The sequence below is a fragment of the Solanum lycopersicum genome, chromosome 5 (assembly GCF_036512215.1).
Source record: "Solanum lycopersicum chromosome 5, SLM_r2.1".
Taxonomy (NCBI): Eukaryota; Viridiplantae; Streptophyta; class Magnoliopsida; order Solanales; family Solanaceae; genus Solanum; species Solanum lycopersicum.
The window spans coordinates 605,137-625,541 of NC_090804.1; the positions used below are offsets into that span (position 1 = coordinate 605,137).

The 20,405-nt window shown below is 31.1% G+C and overlaps 3 protein-coding genes across 4 annotated transcripts; 2 read left to right on the forward strand and 1 right to left on the reverse strand.

Annotated features, from left to right (window-relative positions):
• Positions 1 to 31: 31 nt before the first annotated feature.
• Positions 32 to 3,753, forward strand: LOC101248197 (probable nucleoredoxin 1). The gene is made up of 4 exons (XM_019214075.3): positions 32 to 1,706; positions 1,871 to 2,350; positions 2,422 to 2,895; positions 3,003 to 3,753. The coding sequence occupies exons 1-4, from the start codon at positions 1,629 to 1,631 to the stop codon at positions 3,591 to 3,593; spliced, it is 1,623 nt and encodes a 540-aa protein (XP_019069620.1). The 5' UTR covers positions 32 to 1,628; the 3' UTR covers positions 3,594 to 3,753.
• Positions 3,754 to 4,874: 1,121 nt separating this feature from the next.
• EO (2-methylene-furan-3-one reductase) lies at positions 4,875 to 7,956 on the forward strand. The gene is made up of 4 exons (NM_001309363.1): positions 4,875 to 5,356; positions 6,176 to 6,499; positions 7,012 to 7,171; positions 7,661 to 7,956. Exons 1-4 carry the CDS (start codon positions 4,940 to 4,942, stop codon positions 7,924 to 7,926), a joined length of 1,167 nt encoding a protein of 388 aa, NP_001296292.1. The 5' UTR covers positions 4,875 to 4,939; the 3' UTR covers positions 7,927 to 7,956.
• A 745-nt stretch (positions 7,957 to 8,701) lies between these two features.
• Positions 8,702 to 19,142, reverse strand: LOC543802 (carbonic anhydrase 2). 2 transcript variants are annotated; one of them, NM_001310063.1, is made up of 10 exons: positions 19,108 to 19,142; positions 18,672 to 18,762; positions 13,585 to 13,646; positions 13,200 to 13,340; positions 11,905 to 11,953; positions 11,279 to 11,395; positions 10,938 to 10,991; positions 9,928 to 10,013; positions 9,364 to 9,469; positions 8,707 to 9,031 (listed from the first exon to the last, which is right to left on the reverse strand). In NM_001310063.1, exons 2-10 carry the CDS (start codon positions 18,729 to 18,731, stop codon positions 8,867 to 8,869), a joined length of 840 nt encoding a protein of 279 aa, NP_001296992.1. In that variant the 5' UTR covers positions 18,732 to 18,762; positions 19,108 to 19,142; the 3' UTR covers positions 8,707 to 8,866. The 2 variants fall into 2 exon arrangements, with proteins under 2 accessions (NP_001296993.1, NP_001296992.1); NM_001310064.1 differs by lacking the exons at positions 18,672 to 18,762; positions 19,108 to 19,142 and adding an exon at positions 13,816 to 14,101 and having other exon boundaries at positions 8,702 to 9,031.
• Between the last annotated feature and the right edge of the window lie 1,263 nt (positions 19,143 to 20,405).

The following is a 20,405-nucleotide window of genomic DNA, read 5'->3' on the forward strand; positions in this document are numbered from 1 at the left end:
ACGGCATTCCAAATGTTATGGATGCTTGGTTCTGGAAACCTTTGATTGTTTCACTCTAAGATGTTGTTCGTGTTCGAATTTTCTTGCAGTACTTCTTTTCCTGGACGTTTCAGGAAAAGACACATCTCTATTGATAATTTTGTTTGGTAACCTTTGTCAAATAGCATGAAGTTCTATGATTATCAAATATCATAGAACCTCATTAACTTTCTGTTCCAGTTTTCTTAGATAGTGAGTTCCTTTGCTTAACTTGAATGCAAGATTGTAGGCCTGTATTTTTCAGTGACCTCTTTCAAAGAATGTGAATCATTTGAATAGAAGCTGATTGAGATGTATGACAAGCTGAAGACACAGAGAGAACTTTGAGATCGCGATGATACCCTTTCTATACATGTTATTCATGATGCTTTGAGTTCTATGACATAACTAGCATGACAAGCTCTCTGCGTTGATGCTTTAATCTGTCTCTTATCTACAGCGAGTGACCAATGCCATGGTTAGCTCTTCAGTTTAGCAATGAAAGGAAGCAATCCTCAAGTCACGTTTTTCAAAGTTCATTGCATACCAACAGGATAGATATGGTCATTCCATTGCGAGGAGTGTAACTTTGATCCGCACCCGAAATGTACTTGAGAAGAAAAGGATAACAACATGGATCCTGAGGCCTGACGAAGATCACACAGAGCAACACAAAGACAAAAAAACAACAAATGAAGGATGTGTTGTGATGATGGAGTTTGTTTCAAAGCATAATTTATAATTATGGCTGATGGCTTCTAAAACTTGTTTTATGACTATGTTTTTTTTTTATAACATAAGGCACATATACATTGTATAATAGTAATCAATAACGTCAAACGTTAGCTCATGAGAGAGAGTTGCTCAAGTTCATATAAGTAGATCAGTAGTCCGTTTCCCAACCAATGTAAGACTTCAACCCACTCTAACACCCTCCTTCACACCCACGCCCAATTGGAGCATGAACCTGGAGCCCAAACGAGGATGGACTTGGCTCTGATGTCAAGTAAAGACGATTGGCATGAAAATGACGTTCACTTACCTGAACTGGAAAAGCTTATAAGAATTTGCATCAATTAGTTCTTTTAAAGTTTAACAGGTTACTTTTCTCCTTCAGATGATAAGATAATCTGTACATGAAAATATTACTATATGATTAATTGATGAAAAAATCATTTGTATCAGTAACACACTCATAAAAGATAACAGAAACAAAGAGAAATTTAATAATGTTATTTGGAGAAGCCGGCAGGCCAAAGACAAAGCAGCATATATGAGGAATCTTGGTCAGTGGAGGAATCAAGATGCCACTGTCCATTCTAATAAATAATAATATTCCATTTCATTTGTCACTATTGTATAGTCTATTTTGATTATATAATATTGTAACAAAATGCCCTTCAAAGTTTAGTCTAGGCAGATAATACTTCTAATCCAATTTAATATGTATTTGTGACAGGGCCGGCCAGGTTGAACCTTCAGATGAAATTGACTGGCAAGTGCTCGTTGTCCCTGATAAGTTTCCTTTAAGAGAGAATAAAAACAGAACATGTCAAATGGACATGTTGAGTATTGTACAGTTTTGAGAGAGAGATAGGAATCAGTAACTTATGGCTATGGCGAATGATCTCACAGTTGTACTGTCTTCAAAGGAGAGAGACTTTCTAATAAGTACAAACGGCGAACAGGTATATGTATACTATGGCACTATCCCTTCAATTGTTTCTAAATTAACCTTTTCTAAGCTGTTGTAACGAGGTTTGACTGTATATACTTCCTCTATAATCTTATCCAAGAACAAGAAAGATTGAGCAAAAACAAACTGGAACACTGATCTTATGCTTGTTTGTAGGTTACATTGAGCAGCATAACAGGAAAGATTGTGGGCTTGTATTTCTCTGGTTTATGGTGTGGTCCATGTCGCCAGTTTACACCAAAGTTGGTGGAAGCTTATGAGAGTCTGTATCCTAAAGGTGATTTTGAAATAGTGTTCATTTCATCTGATAAAGATGACGAATCGTTTAATGAATACTTTGAGAAAATGCTATGGCTTGCTGTTCCATTTTCTGATGTTGAGGCTAGAAAGAACTTAAAGCAGTTGTTCAAAGTAAGGACAATTCCACATCTTGTGATTCTTGACGGGACAGGCAAAGTTTTGAGCAGCGATGGCGTTAAATATATCAAGCACTTTGGTCCTGAAGCCTATCCATTTACATCAGAAAGAATTAATTACTTGAGGCTGGAAGAAGAGAAGGCTAAAGAAAATCAGTCTTTGAGATCTCTTCTGGTCTATGGATCACGCGATTTCTTAATCTCGAATGAAGAGAACAAGGTAATGTCCTTGAGTTGATCATTTCTATGCATTGTAGTTTTTGTGCTTATTTTCGACATGCTTGTTTACAGATTTCCGTGTCTGAGCTTGAAGGGAAAACAGTTTGCCTATATTTCGGAACTAGTACTCATAGAGGGGGCAAGAATTTCACCTTGAAGCTAGCAGAGGTATACGAAAAGCATAAAGGAAACAACTTTGAAATTGTGCTGATTTCTCTGGATGAAAAATATGAGGATTTTAAAGAAAGCTTTGAAGCAATGCCATGGTTGGCTTTACCTTTCAAAGACAAGAACTGTGAGAGACTTGTTCAGTACTTTGAGCATAAACTCCTACCACAGCTTGTCGTATTAAGTCCAGATGGGAAGACTCTGCAGCAAAATGCAGTTAAATTTGTCGAAGAATATGGTGACGAAGCATTTCCTTTCACACAAGAAAAGCTTGCTACTTTGGCTAATTTAAAAAAGAAAAAACTAGAAGCACAAACATTAGAGTCCATTCTTGTTACTGCAGATCGAGATTTTGTCATTTCAAATGGCGGTTTAAAGGTAAGTTTAGTCGGTTGAAATAAGTGAATGAAACTGCGAATTCAATTCAAAGGGATTGATGAAGTTAGTGTTTGCTAATCATGTTATTTTTCATTGTACTTGTTCAGGTTCCTGTACACAAACTAGTAGGGAACAACATTGTACTGTATTTTGCAGCAAGTTGGAGTCTCCCAAGTCGAGAATTTCAACCCAAACTCGAAACTGCATACCAAGAAATCAAGAAGAAAGATGAAAATTTTGAAGTGATTTTCATCTCTAGTGATCAAGATGAGTCTTCCTTTACTAACTTCTTTTCAAGTATGCCCTGGTTGGCACTTCCTTTCGACGATGAAAGGAGATCATTTCTGTCGCGCAGATTCAACATTGTAGGCATTCCAGTGGCCATAGCAATTAGTCCTAGTGGCTTCACTGTGAATACACAAGTAAGGCAGCTATTAGAGACGCACGGCTCAGGAGCCTATCCCTTCACAGAAGAACATATAAAGAATTTGCAGCAACAACTCGACAAAAATACAACAGGTTGGCCCAAGAAAGACAGAAATGAAAGTCACAATGAGCATGAACTTGCATTGATACATCAGCAAGTGTATCTCTGCAGTGGGTGCAAGGAGATGGGGTACGGGTGGGCTTTCTTCTGCAAACGTTGTGATTATGGGCTCCATCCAAAATGTGCTCCAAAACAGGAAGAAATGAACTGAAAGCAAATGTTTGATGAAAAACCAAGCTCCTTTTAGTAACATGATAGATCCACTTTAACCTCATACATGACCTCTAGTTAATCTTGTGATTAAAATAGTGATTTGTGTGTAATTTGTATCATTCTTATGTCTGACCTTCAAATAAAAAGTTGTTAGATCATCTTCATTATGCAACTATGTATGGTAGGAGTGGCTCTTCGGGCCGATCACAAATTTTTGGCCATGTACAGAAGTCGAGGATTCATTTGGAAACAGCCTCTCTACCTCCAGAAGGTAGGGATAAGGTTTGCTACAATCTGTCCTCTCCAGACCTCACCTGTGGAATTTCACTGGATATGTTATTGTTCTTCAGTTGTCCTCTCTTATTTCCATCTCACAGTGAGAACATGGAGGGTAAAATCGATCGTCAATACTACTGCCCTTATGGATAGGCAAAGCCACCTCCTTGACAGGTTATGAAGCTACCAAGCTTCTCTTAAAGCCAAAAGAGGGGCAGTCTGGTGCACTATAGCTCCCGCTACTATGCGCACGATCGGGAAGGCTTGAAGCCAAGTAGTAGAACAACGAGAGCCAACATGATAACTACATTTTGTTTTTGTTTTCTCCACAAGATGACTGGAGAGTGCTAGATGGACTAAAGTCGTACTAGATAAAGAAAGCAGAGGGCCCTATGTGTCGGATCCTCCAAAAAAGCATTATTTTTGGACGATCTATACACACGCTTGACATTTTTAAAAAATTCAACCAACATAGATTTAACGATTTCAAAAGAAAGTGTCAGGGATAAATATAACAAACAAAAGTTGCTTAAAAAATTGCAAATCCTATATTTGAAATCCATTGTCATTAATCTCCAACACATTAGAACTTCACAAATACTTAAATAAATAAATAAAAGTTATCATCAGGCCCATTATGTTGTTCTTATTTTGTATTCACACTCGGTGTCAAAGTCCATATTAGAGTTTTGACTAATTCGGATTTACACTAGAGTGACCATTTCAAAAGTATAAAATTTTCTTCATATTCTTAGCTTGAACTAGAGTTTCTTAAAGTAGTTCTACGTTTCACCACAACTCATGTTAGTATTTTGTGTCTTGAATGCTCTTTTTAGTTTGTGGCTATTAATTTCCTTATGGCCTCATCAAAAACAGGGAAAATTATGAGGACAAGATATTCCAAATCACTATTTTACTAACAAATGGATGGCTGAAAATGAATTCTACCCAAAAAAAAGAAAATAGAAGCCAAAATCAATCATTTCATCTTATCTATCATGCACATAAATTGTTTGAGGAAAATACTGAGTGAGGGGTAAAAAAACCAGCTGGAAAGAAAGAAGAACAATGGAAGCTCTGTTATCTTCCACTACTCTTCAACTCAAACCCCTTCATCCACCCTCTTCTTTCTCTTCTCTTCACTCTCCATTTTCTTCTATTTCTGTTCTTAGAGTAAAGGGTAGCAAAAAAGCTGAAACTTTTATTCAAAGAAGCAATTTTTCCACTGTTTTGCCACTTAGAGTCTCTGCTAGTTCTCAAGCAGCAGCTGCTGAAACATCCACAAGCATTTCTATTCCTTCTGAAATGAAAGCTTGGAGTTATACTGATTATGGAAGTGTTGATGTTTTGAAGTTGGAGTCCAATGTTGCAGTTCCTGACATTAAGGAAGATCAAGTCTTGATTAAGATTGTTGCTGCTGCTCTTAACCCTGTTGATTTTAAACGACGGCTCGGAAAATTTAAGGCCACTGATTCTCCACTTCCAGTAAGTTTAGGCACCCTTTTCTTGTTATCTTTGAGTTAGGCTTGAATTCCATTTTTGAATTGTAAATTTGCATTTCTTATCACTTGTGTTATAGTGTTAGTGCAGCTTTTCTCCTTGGATTTCAGCACAGAGGACGTTCAACTATTTTTCGTGTTTATTTCAGTTAATGACTACAGTGGTCACTACTAGTGTTTAGATTTCTGTGACCCTCATCGATGGCCAATATTAAATTAGAGACTATCTGTACTATCTTGTGTTTATGTGTGACGTTTCTTCTAAAAGTTTATGTTGTTAGAGGGAACACACATTCATTTACTTAATTCTTTATTGGAACATGCCCCTCGTGTGGGGGTTCGATTCATTTCATGAGTCAAGCACGTGGATATTATTTATGATAATGGGTGGCAATGAGAACCGAACTCAGGACTTGTGCTTGTTGTGATACCATGTTGAAGTGTATGACATCTAATCTAAAAGCTTAAGTTGTTAGAAACAACATATAGTTATTTACTTAATTATATGTATCTCAACATTCTGCAATTGTTGAAGATGTAAATGGTTGAATAAAATTATGATTTTTCTAACATTTTGAGTTTTTAGATGAGATAACCACACAATTTTAACATGTTGACATAGAATTTCCATGTGTGTTTGGACCATGGAAAAGAATCAGCCTCACAAGTTTGGGGCCTCGTTGAAGTTATAATTAAGTAAATAAAAGTGTACCTTCTGTGACAATACAAGTTAACAGGAAATAGGAGAAAATCACATAATATTTCTGTATATGTGGACTAAAACATATATTTTCTTTCTGTGTAGACTGTGCCAGGTTATGATGTTGCTGGTGTGGTAGTGAAAGTTGGTAGTCAGGTAAAGGGATTAAAAGAAGGGGATGAAGTATATGGAGATATACATGAGAAAGCATTAGATGGACCAAAGCAATTTGGATCCTTAGCTGAGTACACTGCTGTTGAAGAGAAACTAGTTGCTTTGAAACCCAAGAATCTTAGTTTTGCGGAGGCTGCTGCTCTTCCTCTAGCTATTGAGACTGCTTATGAAGGTCTTGAGAAAGCTGGATTTTCTTCTGGCAAATCCATTCTTGTTTTGGGAGGTGCTGGCGGTGTTGGATCCCTAGTAATCCAGGTATGAACATTTCAATAAGTCTCATTTAAAGGTATTCTTTCAGTTTTAGAAAAGCATGATTTCTAGAGAAGTGTTCAGGTCACCTAATGATAACTATGAGTAACCGTCCATAAGAGTGAGATTAGTAACTCAAAAGATAAGGCAGGTTGTCCGCTACAACAGATTAAATATTCTGGTGCTAGCGTCTACAAAGATAACATACGGACATGGCTTTCAGTAGGAATATTTGAGGACAATGTCAAATTAAATCATTTTTTCAGTCTTCATCATTTACTCCCCTGAATTAGCAGTCACGCGTCTTCTTCACCTCGCTCATTACATCATATGGATTCAATATCCATTGGGCGTTTTTAAAGATAAACATAATAGCCTCTTACCCTATTTTTGTGTAAACGATCTCGTAGGCTGGGTAGCTTTAGCTATCTTTTCTGCATGTTCAATCCTTTTATATTTTCATGTGCCCCTGCTGCTAAAAATAGAAGCTGATGTGTCGTGTTTTTTCTGTTATGCAGCTTGCTAAACATGTATTTGGTGCTTCTAAAGTAGCAGCTACCTCTAGCACAGGGAAGTTGGAACTCCTGAAAAGCTTAGGAGCTGATTTAGCTATTGACTACACTAAGGAGAATTTTGAAGATCTGCCTGACAAGTTTGATGTTGTTTATGATTCAGTTGGTAAGAAATTAGTTTCAACTTTGAAAATTTCCGTTCTTGTAAACGCATTGTCAGGCACGTACAAATTTAACATAACACATAGGTAACTAAATAGTTTAACAGTTAATAATAGTGAACATTCACGAGTATAAAGATTAAAACTGCATATTTTGAATCAATTGATGATCAAAAACTACAATTGCAAAATTTCCTTGATAAATTCTGAACTCATCATTTCATAAGTACAATGTTGGGATCTTTACATAAATAGCCCGCCCAATTCATTATGTACTTTCTCTAGCCGGTCTACATAAATTATGTACTGATTATAAATGGTTATATACAGATTATACATCTGACGGTTATCTTTAGTTTAAGCTGTTGAGAGGGCTGCTATTTAGGTTAATTCTTCTACAATGTTTTCAGCGCTAAGAATCTTCCATCGATTTTAATTAGATTTTGGATCTGCTTCTACTAACAACTATCTCCTCCTCTTGGTACTGACTACAGGTCAGGGTGAAAAGGCGGTGAAGGTAGTGAAGGAAGGTGGGAGTGTGGTAGTGCTAACAGGGGCAGTAACTCCACCAGGTTTTAGATTTGTGGTGACATCAAATGGAGAGATGTTGAAGAAACTGAACCCATACTTGGAAAGTGGGAAGGTGAAACCAGTGATAGATCCAAAGGGACCATTCTCATTTGATAAGGTTGTGGATGCTTTCTCTTATCTTGAAACTGGAAGAGCCACTGGGAAAGTTGTTATTCATCCCATTCCTTGAAAGTTAGCTCTTATTTTGTACAATTTCTAATACATTTAGGGAAAAGGAGAAGTTTTTGTTCCTCAAAGCCTATTGTGGCATGTGGTTGATGAAAATAAGATGTATCTATGTTGATCATGTTGGACACACAAATAATTACTTAGGAGGATTTTTGTGTTCACTCTTTCTTAGACATGGTTTTACCAACTTTTGAATCCATAGCAAATTGAATTTTAAAAAAATGAAACATGTTTTCATGAACTAATTGTTAATCCAACCTTTAGGATTGAGATAATACATAAATGTGTCATTTAACTTGGCTTCAGCTTGCAACTATGTCATCCAGCTTTAGGTGTGCACCAATAAGCATTTTAACTTCTTTAAAGTTGAACAAGTAGACATATGTGTTCTAGGTGGCGTCTTGTGTAGCCAAGTTGTGTCCTATGTGACGTCATATATGTATCATGCCACATAGGATGTGTGTCTACTTGTTCAGTTTTATACAAGTTGAAGTTTTTACTTGTGCACTCTAAAGTTGAAGGACATAGATATCAGTTGAGACCAAGACAAAGAACATGTTTAACTTTTCATTCAACGAACTCGATTTTCTTCTTTTCATTGTTTCTGTTTTGTTGAAGATTGTGTTTTCTTTATTATTCTAAATATTTAAAACTAATAGGTCTATGCTGATTAAAGGAATCAGGTGCCTTCACTTTTGAAAGTAGAATCAAACAAGTATGAGTAAGATATTTGGCTCATCAAAAAAGGAAGGTTGTGAAAAAAAAACACAAGTAGATTACATTAAGCTAAAAGCTGAAAACAGCCATTTTAACATTATTTATGTGATGACACACCACACTGTTGTTCAGTAATACATTTACATCAAAATGCAAATCAAGTAAAGAAGAAGAAAAACTTGAAACACAATTACAATTGGTTATATGAAAATTTTGCAACATATTTAGAGTGCAACAGAAGGAGTAAGTTTGAAGTCAATATTCCAAAGCTCAAAGGATCCATTCTCAAAATCATAGTGTCCACCTTTTAGTGCAATGTTTTTCTTCACCACAGCTTCTCTCACAAATGGATATGTCAATAAGTTCCCTAGTGATACATTCACAGCTTCCTGCTCAACATCATATACCAAAAAAATAAGTAACATCACATTTATGTTTTTTCGCATTTTGACTGAACACAAAGTTTAAGAGATGTTTTTGAAACTCGCAAATCTATAAGTTTTGTAAAGTTGTGTCTGAACGTGCATTTTTTTTTAGAAAAAAGTTAAAGTTGTAAAGTGAAATGTCACCCAAGAACTGGTTTGGACCAGCTTTTCAGTGAGAGTAAAATGAGAAAATTAAAGTTAAATTACTTTTTGAATATAGAAAAATATTTATTATTTTCTTGCGACAAATATCTATAGAAAAAAAATTGTATCACATGAATTAATTAAGTAATTACCTTCTCCAATTTGGTGCATTGTTCACTGTGATCCAAATCACAGAATTCTGCCTTTACCTTTGCCTTGGCTGTTGAGCAGATTTTCACCCATTCCTCAATGAAATCACTGCATTTTTAATGTACTCAAAGTATAAGAAGACCTTTAAATATAATTTCATTTTTCGATATTCATATTACATAAAACTTAATCGATCATAATACTTTTATATAGCTTTTGAATATACAGATTTTAACAAAAAAAATTAAATTAATCAAATTTAACATTTGAAAAGATAAAAAATATCACATAAATGGAGAAAAATCTTCTCTCTTTTTTTTTTAAGTATGTGTATAAGAACTACATGACAGATAAAAGGGACAAAAGAGAGTACAATTTATAAACAAATAAAGTAAAAAAAAAGATTGATGAGTAGATTTTTTTTATAAAAAAAAAGTCAAGTGGACTGATCATCTTTTATTTATCAACAACTTTATAAGGGTGACTATTCACTTATTGATAAGTCCACTTTCATTATCAATCATTATATAGTTGTTTAATTAATTAAAAATTAATAAAAACCCAACCTTTTAGTGGACCCATCATCAGGAATAGACATAAGTCCTTTAATACCTCCACAACAGCTGTGCCCAATCACCAAAATATTCTCCACCTATAATTGTACAAATTTTATTCATTTTTAAATTCACAACTCCAAATAAATAGGAGAAAAAAGGGAAAATACAGGTAATTATTTTTTAAAAAAAAATGATTTTACTAATCCCTACTTTCTTAAGGCTTAAGTTAAGTTAAGAACTAATGAAGTAACTAAAATGTGTATTTTGATTTGCATTTGCTTCATTTACAACTCCAAATATATAGGAAAAAGGACAAGTATGGGCAATTAAATTAAAGATTATCAAAATTTTAAATGATTTGTACTAATCCCTATACTTAAGGCTGAAGTCTTGAGCTAATCTAATTTACATGTTTTTGGTTTCTAACATGCACATGGGGTGCAATTTGAGGTACAGACCAAATCAGACAAGTAGATCCTGTTGGACTGAAGTTAATAGAAATATTGTCTCTGAAAAGTTACACAAAATAATATTTAGAAAGTTTGAAAATGTTTCTAAATTAGGAGAAGTTTAGGGTATTACAATATCCTCGATTAAACGTGATCATCGTTCTGCTAAATCAAAAGATAGAATGACTCGTGTTCGAAGTAATGATTAATATAAATATTATTGAGCAAAACTGAGGAGATGGTAAATTAGGCTCGGCAATTTAAAAAATGTCAAATTTTTCTTTCTTAATTTTAGATAATTATAAAAAGGTCAATGTCATAACAAGTTGACATTTTCAATTTTTTATATAAATATGAGGAGAAGTTAAGTAAGAAAGGAATATCTTTAATTAAATTAGGTATCTTTGGACCAATATTGGACCATAAAATAACAGGCTAAAAGACATGTACTTTGTTCTTGACCTCATAATTAATTAGGATAAAATGAGCTACCTTTATTAATTATTAATTAAAATATTAATTAAGTAGAGATATAAAAATAAATTTCAAATTGTCATAAAAATGACTGACCTTCAAGTGGACAACTGCATATTCGACTGCTGCACCCACTCCAGAATATTTTGTCTGTAATGTATAGTTAACAACAAAATTAGAGTTTAAATTAAGAATAACGTGGAAAAAGTAGAGGATAAATAATAAATATGGGTTAAAGTATCTGCAATTCAACTAAGAATATTAATCTAAACTTTATGCCATAAATATCCACATCATTATTTTGATCTTTTACTTTCTTTTCTTTTCAATTTTTTTTTAATTCTTGTTCATTAAGTCTCCAGCATGGTACACTATTTGTCTTTTTAGACTTTTTAACTCGAAAAAAACGTCATGTAAGCAGATCATCAGTAATTTACCTGATCGTAAGGTGGGACCATATTGGCGATGTTACGGACAACAAAAGCTTCTCCTGGTTGGAAATTGAGGATGTGTGATGGGCAAACTCGAGAATCAGAGCAAGCAAAAACCAAGAACTGCACGTAATTTAATCACAAATTATACATAAGTACTCATTAACGTGCCTTAAACGTCATTACCATTGTTTTGCATTCCCAAAAAAAAATAACTAAGTTCAATATTTAGGAACAAAATTCACATTTTGGACGGCAAGTATGATGTTGATTTACATTATAATAGTTTGGGATATAATAGGGAATAACGCCTAAGAGTATATATGCAGGAGAGAATAATTATTATTCTTGAGAGCTTTGATTGGAGGAAAAAGACAAAAAATAATATATATATATAATTCTTTATAAGGTGAGAAATCATCGTTAAAGGATAATTTTTTCTATAAGCTTTTGATCATAGGAAATAACTAGATTAACAAACCAAGGCCATGATTAACTATGTTCACTTTTATTTAAATTGTTATATAATATTTTAAATTGTGAATAAATATTCATGTTAATTATTACTATTTCTTGAAAAATATGTAAAATTTAAAATCGATAAATAAAAATGAACGAATATTATGATTTACCTTAGGGCTTTGACCTTTGGCAAGTTGTCCAAACAACTCCGGATTTTTCCTATAAAATAAAAGTACAAAAATCAAGGTTAAGAATTTAAAGATGTTTAACATAATTATTTTTGGCGTAAATATTTACTAAAACTATGCAAAGAAGCTTTTCAAATTATTAATATTCCTTAGCTTTTAGACTAGATAAATAATTAACCCCACGAATAAGAGAATTAGGTGATATATCATTCCTCTAATCATTTAAGTGTAGGATTCTTAAATTTTCTTAGTGAATTTTTAAATATGCTTTTACTTTCAAGCATTAGTTGGAAATAAACTTAAAATTCTCTATCGAAAACAACTTGTTCTCACAAATCTTTTTAGCTAACCTTTTATGTAGTCCAAGACGTGCCATATTATACTCCATTAATTTGAAAGTCTTTTCCTCATCAATGTAGGACCATAATTTTATACAAGAAATATAGTGGGCATATAATACAAGGGTAGACCTTCAATGATCAAGATTCCACTATTTTCTAGACACAAGTTGAACACTTGGCAATCACTCATATCAAATAATTATTTTCCATAGCTTTCATTTCATTTTTAGAACTATCAAGATGTTTTCTGATATCTGATATTGTTTATTTTTATTTGTTTATAAATTAATGACTTTTAATATGTACTAATACTAAGACATGTGTTTAATATCATTAGTTATTAAATTACATATAATTTTCTTTTCCAAAGTACAATATGACCTTGTTAGAATAGTTTAAACCTTAAAAGTGAAGTTAGAATAAAATCATTAATACCTTCTTGTACTACTATTATAAAATGACATAAATTCTATCAACATTAATGAAAGCTCTGAAAGAGAGACATATCTACAGGATAATTAAGTGACCCACCATTTTATTTTTTATATTTTAGATTTAAGTGACAAATAAAAATAAATTTAAGGAGAGTACCAAGTAATATCTAATCACTATTAACAATTCAATTGAGTAATATTTTCACACGGTGGGAGTCAACTTTTCACATTCAATAATGGAAAATATATAATTAATTTTGAATAAAGTCAAACTCAATATCCTCTCGATTTCTTTTTAAATATCGATTTAACTTCTTCATTTATTATTTGTTTAGAAATAATTAAATTTATTATAATATTTTTAATTTAATTTTTTTTTGAAAAAAAAAACTGGCAGCATATTCGAGTATGATGCAATATTTGATGCCACAAAGGTTCGGACGTAACTTTTATAGGACAGAATTTATTTACGGTAAAGTACAATTTCCTAATTTTAACTTACTCATATTTCTCCGCCTTGAAATGAGCGAATCCGGATCGGATCTTCTCGTCCGGGTCGGACTTTTTCCCGTCGGCGCCTTCCAGCTCCGCCGTCAACTGCCTTATCTTCGCCGCAGCTGTATCTTCCAGCTCATTCTTTTCACTACCAACCACAAAAAAACAATAATTAAAAAAAAACAAATATTAAATTACTCACTCCGTGTGGGACCCAGTGTAATGTAGACAGACAAACAGTTAGAGGATTGGAGGATGAAATCACTTTCCGTTTTTATCGGAAACCGTGAAATTACGGATCAGGACAGAATTCATCACAGTAATTACGTTATGAAAGATACAGAAAGTCCTGATGGAAAAGGACAAAAAATGGAAAAGTCTGCTTTCTATACCTGAGAAGCTTTTTCAGTCCTGCAATGGCGTCTTCGTATGAATCTTCCGCCATTTTCGTAACCTGCAAGTCAAAAAAAAAAATAAAACGATCGTGATTAACTTGTTTTGATAATTCAACGATCGTATATGCGAAAATTGAGTGAAATTCAATTTGAATTGGAGAGTATTGAATCAGAATAAAGAGGTGAAATTACGAAGAAAACAAATGATTTATGAGATTTTGAATATACCTCTCGACTGGTAGAAAATAAAGTCATTTTCGTTGATGATGAAGCTAAGGGAGAAAGAGGAGGATGAATAAAACGCTTAAAAAAGAGTAAATAAACTCACGTTCTTTGTGTTGTGAAGGACTATTACAAGGAGTATTTATAGAAAAGAGATTTGGGTATGGATAAATATTTTATATATCTAAATTGAAATTTGGAAAAAATTTTCTTTAATTATATTGAAATTTTAATTTTATGAATATTCAACGCCTTAATGGATGGAACGTCACCCATTTGTTATGGAGGAATGGGCCATTGATTTCACTTGCTATGTTAATCAATTAAAATAGTTTTTCATTTTCAATTATTACAATTTATAAATTAATATCACACTTCTTATTTTTTGTCAAATTATATGGATTTTGATTAAAATATATTTTGAGTCATATTAATATAATTTTTAAATGTTTAAATTTTTATATTAAAATATTAAATTAATATAATTTAATTTAACTTTAAAAATTAATTAAACTCCTAAAATGAAACTGAGGATGTGATGACTTTGACTTTCACTGTACACCAAGTATAAAAAGGAAAGAAACACTTTCCAAATTTGTGATCTAAATTAAATCATAAATATTTGTGTTTTTATGAATCATTTCATCAAAGATAAAACAAAATTTTTAAATCCATTATATTGAAAATAATTGTTCAACAATTTGTGCCAATTTCATCCTTGTTATTAAGTATTATTTATTATCTAACACGTTTTTTCAAAACATTTAATTTAATAAGTTCAAAGGATAATATAAATGTTATCCCTATTATTTATTATTTCTTAAGAGGTATTCAAGTCAATACTGAACAATTATTGTTGATTACATAGAGTATAAAAATTGTATTATTGTAACGGCCTCATTGGTGATATTACTCACTTTCAATATAAGTTCAAACAATTTAAAAATATGTTTCCTATCTAATATTTTTCGTTTGTCCTACCGCTATCTCAAAGGTGTGGAAAATGCTTAAATTTAATTGAGTTTTAAGATTCGCTCAATTCTCAGTTACTATGATTTAATACCTTCGATTAGATATTCTAATTTATATTTCACATCAAACGACTTCAAATAGTGTTAACCCGATCAGGGGGCACGAAGGCACAATAGTTTAGTGGACATAATAGAATCCTACTTTGTCTTCTAATTATATATATAACTAAGTCAAAAATAGGATTATGATTATTAAATATTAATTTATTATAAGGTTTTAGGTGAAGGGGTAGTACGTGTAATGTGGCCTTCCTGGCTTGCCGGTGGCTAAGTCAACCATGGAGTGCCACCACATTCTATTTTTGGCTTTTGGACTCAACATTTCATTAATTTTTTATGTTTTTAAATAATTTAGTGTTACTCATTACATCCTATACATTTAATTAAATAATAAAATGAACTTTTCTTCTTCACATTATAAATAAACTCTTTTAATTTCAAGATCCGATTTTATTGGAAAAAGTCCATTATTTCTAAATTGATTCATCTTTTTCGACTTATTAAAGATGAATTTACTATCATAACCATCTCACAAATAAAGTTTGAATGAATAAAATATGAAGAAAAAAAAAAACAATATGAGACCAATCACAACCAATATTTGACCATTCTTCAATGATAATTAAGGCTAAGTTTTATCGATGTTTGAGAAAATAGTTAAATTTATTCTTCAATTTTGGGAAATGATCCAAATTTTGGGATTCTATCTTTCTTGTTATTGAGATCAACTACTCATTTCATTTAATAATAATTGTTCGTTAAATTATTTTGAGATATTAATTAATAATAATAAAATATTAAATTTATTATGTTATTGTAATTTTCTTGATATGTATGTCAAATCAAAAATAAAAAGATAATATTAAAATAAATATATAAAGTCAATAGTAAACGAATATTAATATTAAACAAAGGGATTAATTTTTTTTCTTATTCACAAACAACTAAAGCTAGCTTTCCATTATATTATTTTTTTATAAGAACTTTTTTTTTATCTATGTGAGAATTATAACCCTCTAAAAAGGGGTAAAAAATTATTTAAAATAAGTTCAAAGGAGTATAGGACATTCGTATAGTATAAATGTGTTTCTGAAATTTCGAACATAAGTTAAATCGATACTTATACATTTTTCCTTTCTTAATCAACCTAAATGGCACACAAATAATGGTCAACTACACCATCAACTTGAATTTTCACTTTCATAGTAACTCCATCAATCACTATTTTCATTAATTGTCAGTAACTATATTAGAAATTCACACCAAAATATTAAAAGAAAAAAATCAATGAACTTAATATTTTAATCTTGACGACGAATTTTATTAACAAATCTAAATTGTTTTACATACTTCTGAGGACAATTTAATCTTTTCATCATTATTAAAATAAAAAGAAAACCAAGTACACATATTGAAAAACTTTTGTGACAAGTCAATAAGAATAAAAATTCACTCACTTTTTTTTTTTGTAAAGAAAATAATAGATAAAGTATAACCAATTCAAAAAATTCAAATGCAAATTTAATGACTTCTCTTAGAAAAATGATGAAAATTTAGTTAGTTACTATTTGTTTGTATCCAAATATGGAATTATTTTGAAACAGAAAGACTAATAACTTTGTACGTAATCCTTATCCTATCAATGTATATATGACTAAATTCCAAAACAAAAGCATTCAATATCCCAAAATATTCTTTTGAAATTGGAAAGGTTGAAGAGAACTATAAGAAAATGCTCTTAAGAAAGTCGAAAAGGCCATTTTCTAAATTTTCAACCTTACCATTTTATATAACTTTCATCACCACAAATGGTTTGTGACGTGACACCCTTATTTATTGGTTTGTGATCGAATTAAATTATCGAAAAAATCTTTTAGGTCAGAAAATTTGGTCAGAATTTGATGAGAATGAGATTTATTTTATCTTTTTAAATATTTTTGCTCTTTTAACTTTAATACAGACGAAAAAGTAAAAAAAAAAAAGAATTTATTTTCAAATTAAAAAATATTATAATTTTTTAAAATTTTCTGGCCAAATTCTTTGGTCATTTAACACTTCCGGTAGTGTTGGATAGCACAAGAATTGAATATGAACTGACTTTGTGCTAACTTTTATAATGAATTAAGATGAATTATACCAAAATTTAATTCGTTTACAATAATGTCCATATATTTAAATTTGAACAAGTTAAATGAATCATATAGGTTTGGCTTGAATTTTCCAGCCCTAACTTTTTTTTTTGGTTAGAAACCCCTGAAATGATCTTATATGTTTGTGAATTTAAAATAATTTTTAATTTTAATGATATAATTTTATAATTGGATGATATTTTTTAATCACAAGTTGAATAAATCTGTATTTCTTTTTATGATTATCAAACGCTTTCACATAAATTTGAAGAGATACTATTTTTTATATTGCAGTATTATGAATTTAATTTTCATAATGACTTAACACAACTACCATTTAAGTGGACAATCCTTGCTCCCGAAAAAAAATATAATTACAAAAACAATCTTATAAATTAAATGCACTTAATGGCCTTAATCTGAATAATTAAGATTCAGAACACATTAAATGCAAACAAATGAGGCCTAAGTTATCTTAAACTTTTACTCTAGGACCACGAGAACATAATATTAAATTTGACAATTTTTTTTTCAAAAATGAATACTACTTTTGAATTTGATATTTTATGATAAAAGTTTAAAATCACTTATTTAAAATTATTAAGTGAAATTTCCTTTAAAAAAAAAAAGGTGGTGGGTGGGGGGTTTGGGTTGGAGCCATCTAACAAACTTTTATGTTTTGGGCTTGTTGGGCCATTGGACCTATAAAAGTTGCATTTAAAATGATAAAAAATGTGGTCCATTAAAGAAGTTTGGGCTTGTTGATTGGATTGAAGTAACAACTTTAAAAAAAGGCCGTTTTACGGTCGCTAACCTGTATTATATATAAAAATATACAGTAGTTATACATAAAATATATATGTTTTTACATTGTCTATAACTATTCTGATGGAAAACTATAACGTGTAAAAGTACGTATACACCTATTTTCCCTTGGTTTTTTGTTATTAAATTTTGAAGTCTTTTACGCAGGAAAATTTCAACAAAATGAAGAATTAAAACGAAAATATCCAAAAGGTATAAATCTTATTTTATAATTTATATCATAATTCAATCTAAAATTTGCAAGTTTTTTTTTTCCTCATTATTGACCTTCATTATATGGTGAATAGATAGAATCGAACAATGTGGCTAGTATCCAAACTATGAACATTATGATAAGAGGGCCCAAATGAGAAAGACTTGACAAAAGAAAATTAAGAGTCGAAAAATAATTCACTAAAAAATCACACATAGTCACTTTTCAATTTCTATAACTAATAAAAGTAGTCATTTTTGGGTTTTGAATTTTGCACGTAACTCACCACCTTCGGATTGGAAATGAGGAGTGCTTACCATTCGAATAGCCCTTCTTGTCTTAACACTCATTCTACATTATCCTTTCAACCTCGATTTATTGTATATTTTTCGCTTATACTATAAATCATTTAACGTGAATTTTTTGAATCTCAAAAGCAAAAATAAACCTAGAATATTTTGTGGCAGAGAGGGAGGTTTATTTTATGAATTTACCTTTATAGTATTTTAGTATTACTCGTAAATTCTCAAATAGTTGCTTTCAGAAATTTTAACCTCACAAGGTAGATGCACCTACCCGTGAGATTACATTACGTATATTATTATCGGAACTATAAGGGTGTTATTATACATTTACCATCTTCATTTGACTCAAAATAAAGACAATTAAATATATAGAACTAACCTGATTGAAAGACTTTCTTGAACAACACATTAGCATGCATTTCCTTAATTTTCCAGCCATAATTACTAAGAATTAATCCTCAATAATATTCCTGGAATATAATTCAGCCACTTATCATATACGTTGGTTAACAATATCATACATAATATATAATAATAATAATAATAATAATAATAATATGCAATACCCCACATTATACTCCACACACCAAAAAAGATAACAAATTTGTTTGATCTAAAACTCCTAGGATTCCATTAGTATATGCAACTACTTTGCCTTTGCCTAAGAATATGAATTACTATCTGAATATGAAAGCTAAATGACATGACATGATTATTCAAGATATAAAAGTGATACATGCATAGATATCTTTTAAGTAATCAGATTATTCAAAATTTGATGTTCTTTTAGTACATATAAAAAAGAGAAAGTGTACCTTATATGTAGAATTCAAGACTTGAGAAGTATCATCAAGGAGTAGAGAAATGTTATATTTGCCCTTATAATAGCAAAATTATCATTAAAAACAAAGCCAATAAGGCAAAAGTGATAAGAGTAAACCACAAAAAATAAAAGTTGTCCATCAAATGAAAACCACAAAAAAGGATAAGAATAGAGACAAAAATAAAGAATGAAAGAGAGTAGAGCTTTGGATAACTTCTACGTTTGGCACACCATTTATTTTAAAAGTTAGAGATAGCAAACTTATAGAACCATTTTTGGGCCACATTTTCATCATCTTACTCAGCATTGGTCAATCCTACTTATCAAATTCTGACCAAAGGGTTTGTGGCTTCACCACTTACTTACAATAATAAAATAAACTACACACAAGCATTTTCGCTGGTCCGTCGAATCAAAATTTGAAATTTATGACTTTATGATTTCTAAGGTTTTAAGCTAATCATTTGTCTATATTTTGCAGATTTTTAAAAAATAAATATAGAATCTGAATCGTAGTTACTGAACAATTTAACTGAATACCTAATTCGTATTTGATCTAATTAAGCTCCATCTCTTATTTGAATAGAATAGTTATCATAATTTGAGAGTGAAACATAGTTATTATAATAAAAGTGTTTTCTCTAATTAAAAATATAATATAATATTTCGATAAACAAGATTCGAACATTTTTTTGATGTCTTCACCCTCCTCTATTATTGATGAAAACGACTCTCAACTCCCAAAAACAAAAGGAAGAAAAAGAAGGTCTACCCTTTATCTTTTAGAACTTGAGATAAAATGTGACAACTCTTAGCTAGGTGGAGGATTAGTCTTTTATAAGAATTCCCAAAAAACTGGAAATAGTTTTGAGATAAGACACGTTGACTAAGATAAACCATGGCTATAAAGATGTTATTATACAATTATTATATTATGAAAAGCACATGAAATTGACAATTCACGTTGATTGTTGCAAGAATTTCAATATGTATAGCTTGCTATTTGCTTAGTTGTACTCTTATCTTTTTTTAAATAATTTAAATAAGTGATTATTCCTAACTTGTGATATAGACAAATAATCATGGGTACTCTTTATCATATTCTATCTATTATACTAATTGAAAATGAATTTGGTAATAGTAGGTCCCTTTGTTTTGTATTTTTTGAGCCATCTCTTTAAAGAAAATTGGGAAATGGTTTGAGTTAAGACTCATGGAGCAAAAATAAATGATAGACTATATTTACCTAATCCTAATTCCTAAATTAGCAAGTACGTGAACTTACCCCAC

Bases quoted from the DNA above. Each gene is read 5' to 3' on its own strand.
- EO (NM_001309363.1), top strand. From the start codon at position 4,940: ATGGAAGCTCTGTTATCTTCCACTACTCTTCAACTCAAACCCCTTCAT. The intron at 5,357-6,175 runs GTAAGTTTAGGC...CTTTCTGTGTAG, and splicing joins CCACTGATTCTCCACTTCCA to ACTGTGCCAGGTTATGATGT. The intron at 7,172-7,660 runs GTAAGAAATTAG...TACTGACTACAG, and splicing joins TGTTGTTTATGATTCAGTTG to GTCAGGGTGAAAAGGCGGTG.
- LOC543802 (NM_001310063.1), bottom strand. From the start codon at position 18,731: ATGGCTGGAAAATTAAGGAAATGCATGCTAATGTGTTGTTCAAGAAAG. The intron at 11,396-11,904 runs GTAAATCATAAT...AATTACGTGCAG, and splicing joins CCAAAGGTCAAAGCCCTAAG to TTCTTGGTTTTTGCTTGCTC. The intron at 10,014-10,937 runs GTCAGTCATTTT...GTACAATTATAG, and splicing joins ATGCAGTTGTCCACTTGAAG to GTGGAGAATATTTTGGTGAT.
- LOC101248197 (XM_019214075.3), top strand. From the start codon at position 1,629: ATGGCTATGGCGAATGATCTCACAGTTGTACTGTCTTCAAAGGAGAGA. The intron at 2,351-2,421 runs GTAATGTCCTTG...GCTTGTTTACAG, and splicing joins TCTCGAATGAAGAGAACAAG to ATTTCCGTGTCTGAGCTTGA. The intron at 2,896-3,002 runs GTAAGTTTAGTC...GTACTTGTTCAG, and splicing joins TTTCAAATGGCGGTTTAAAG to GTTCCTGTACACAAACTAGT.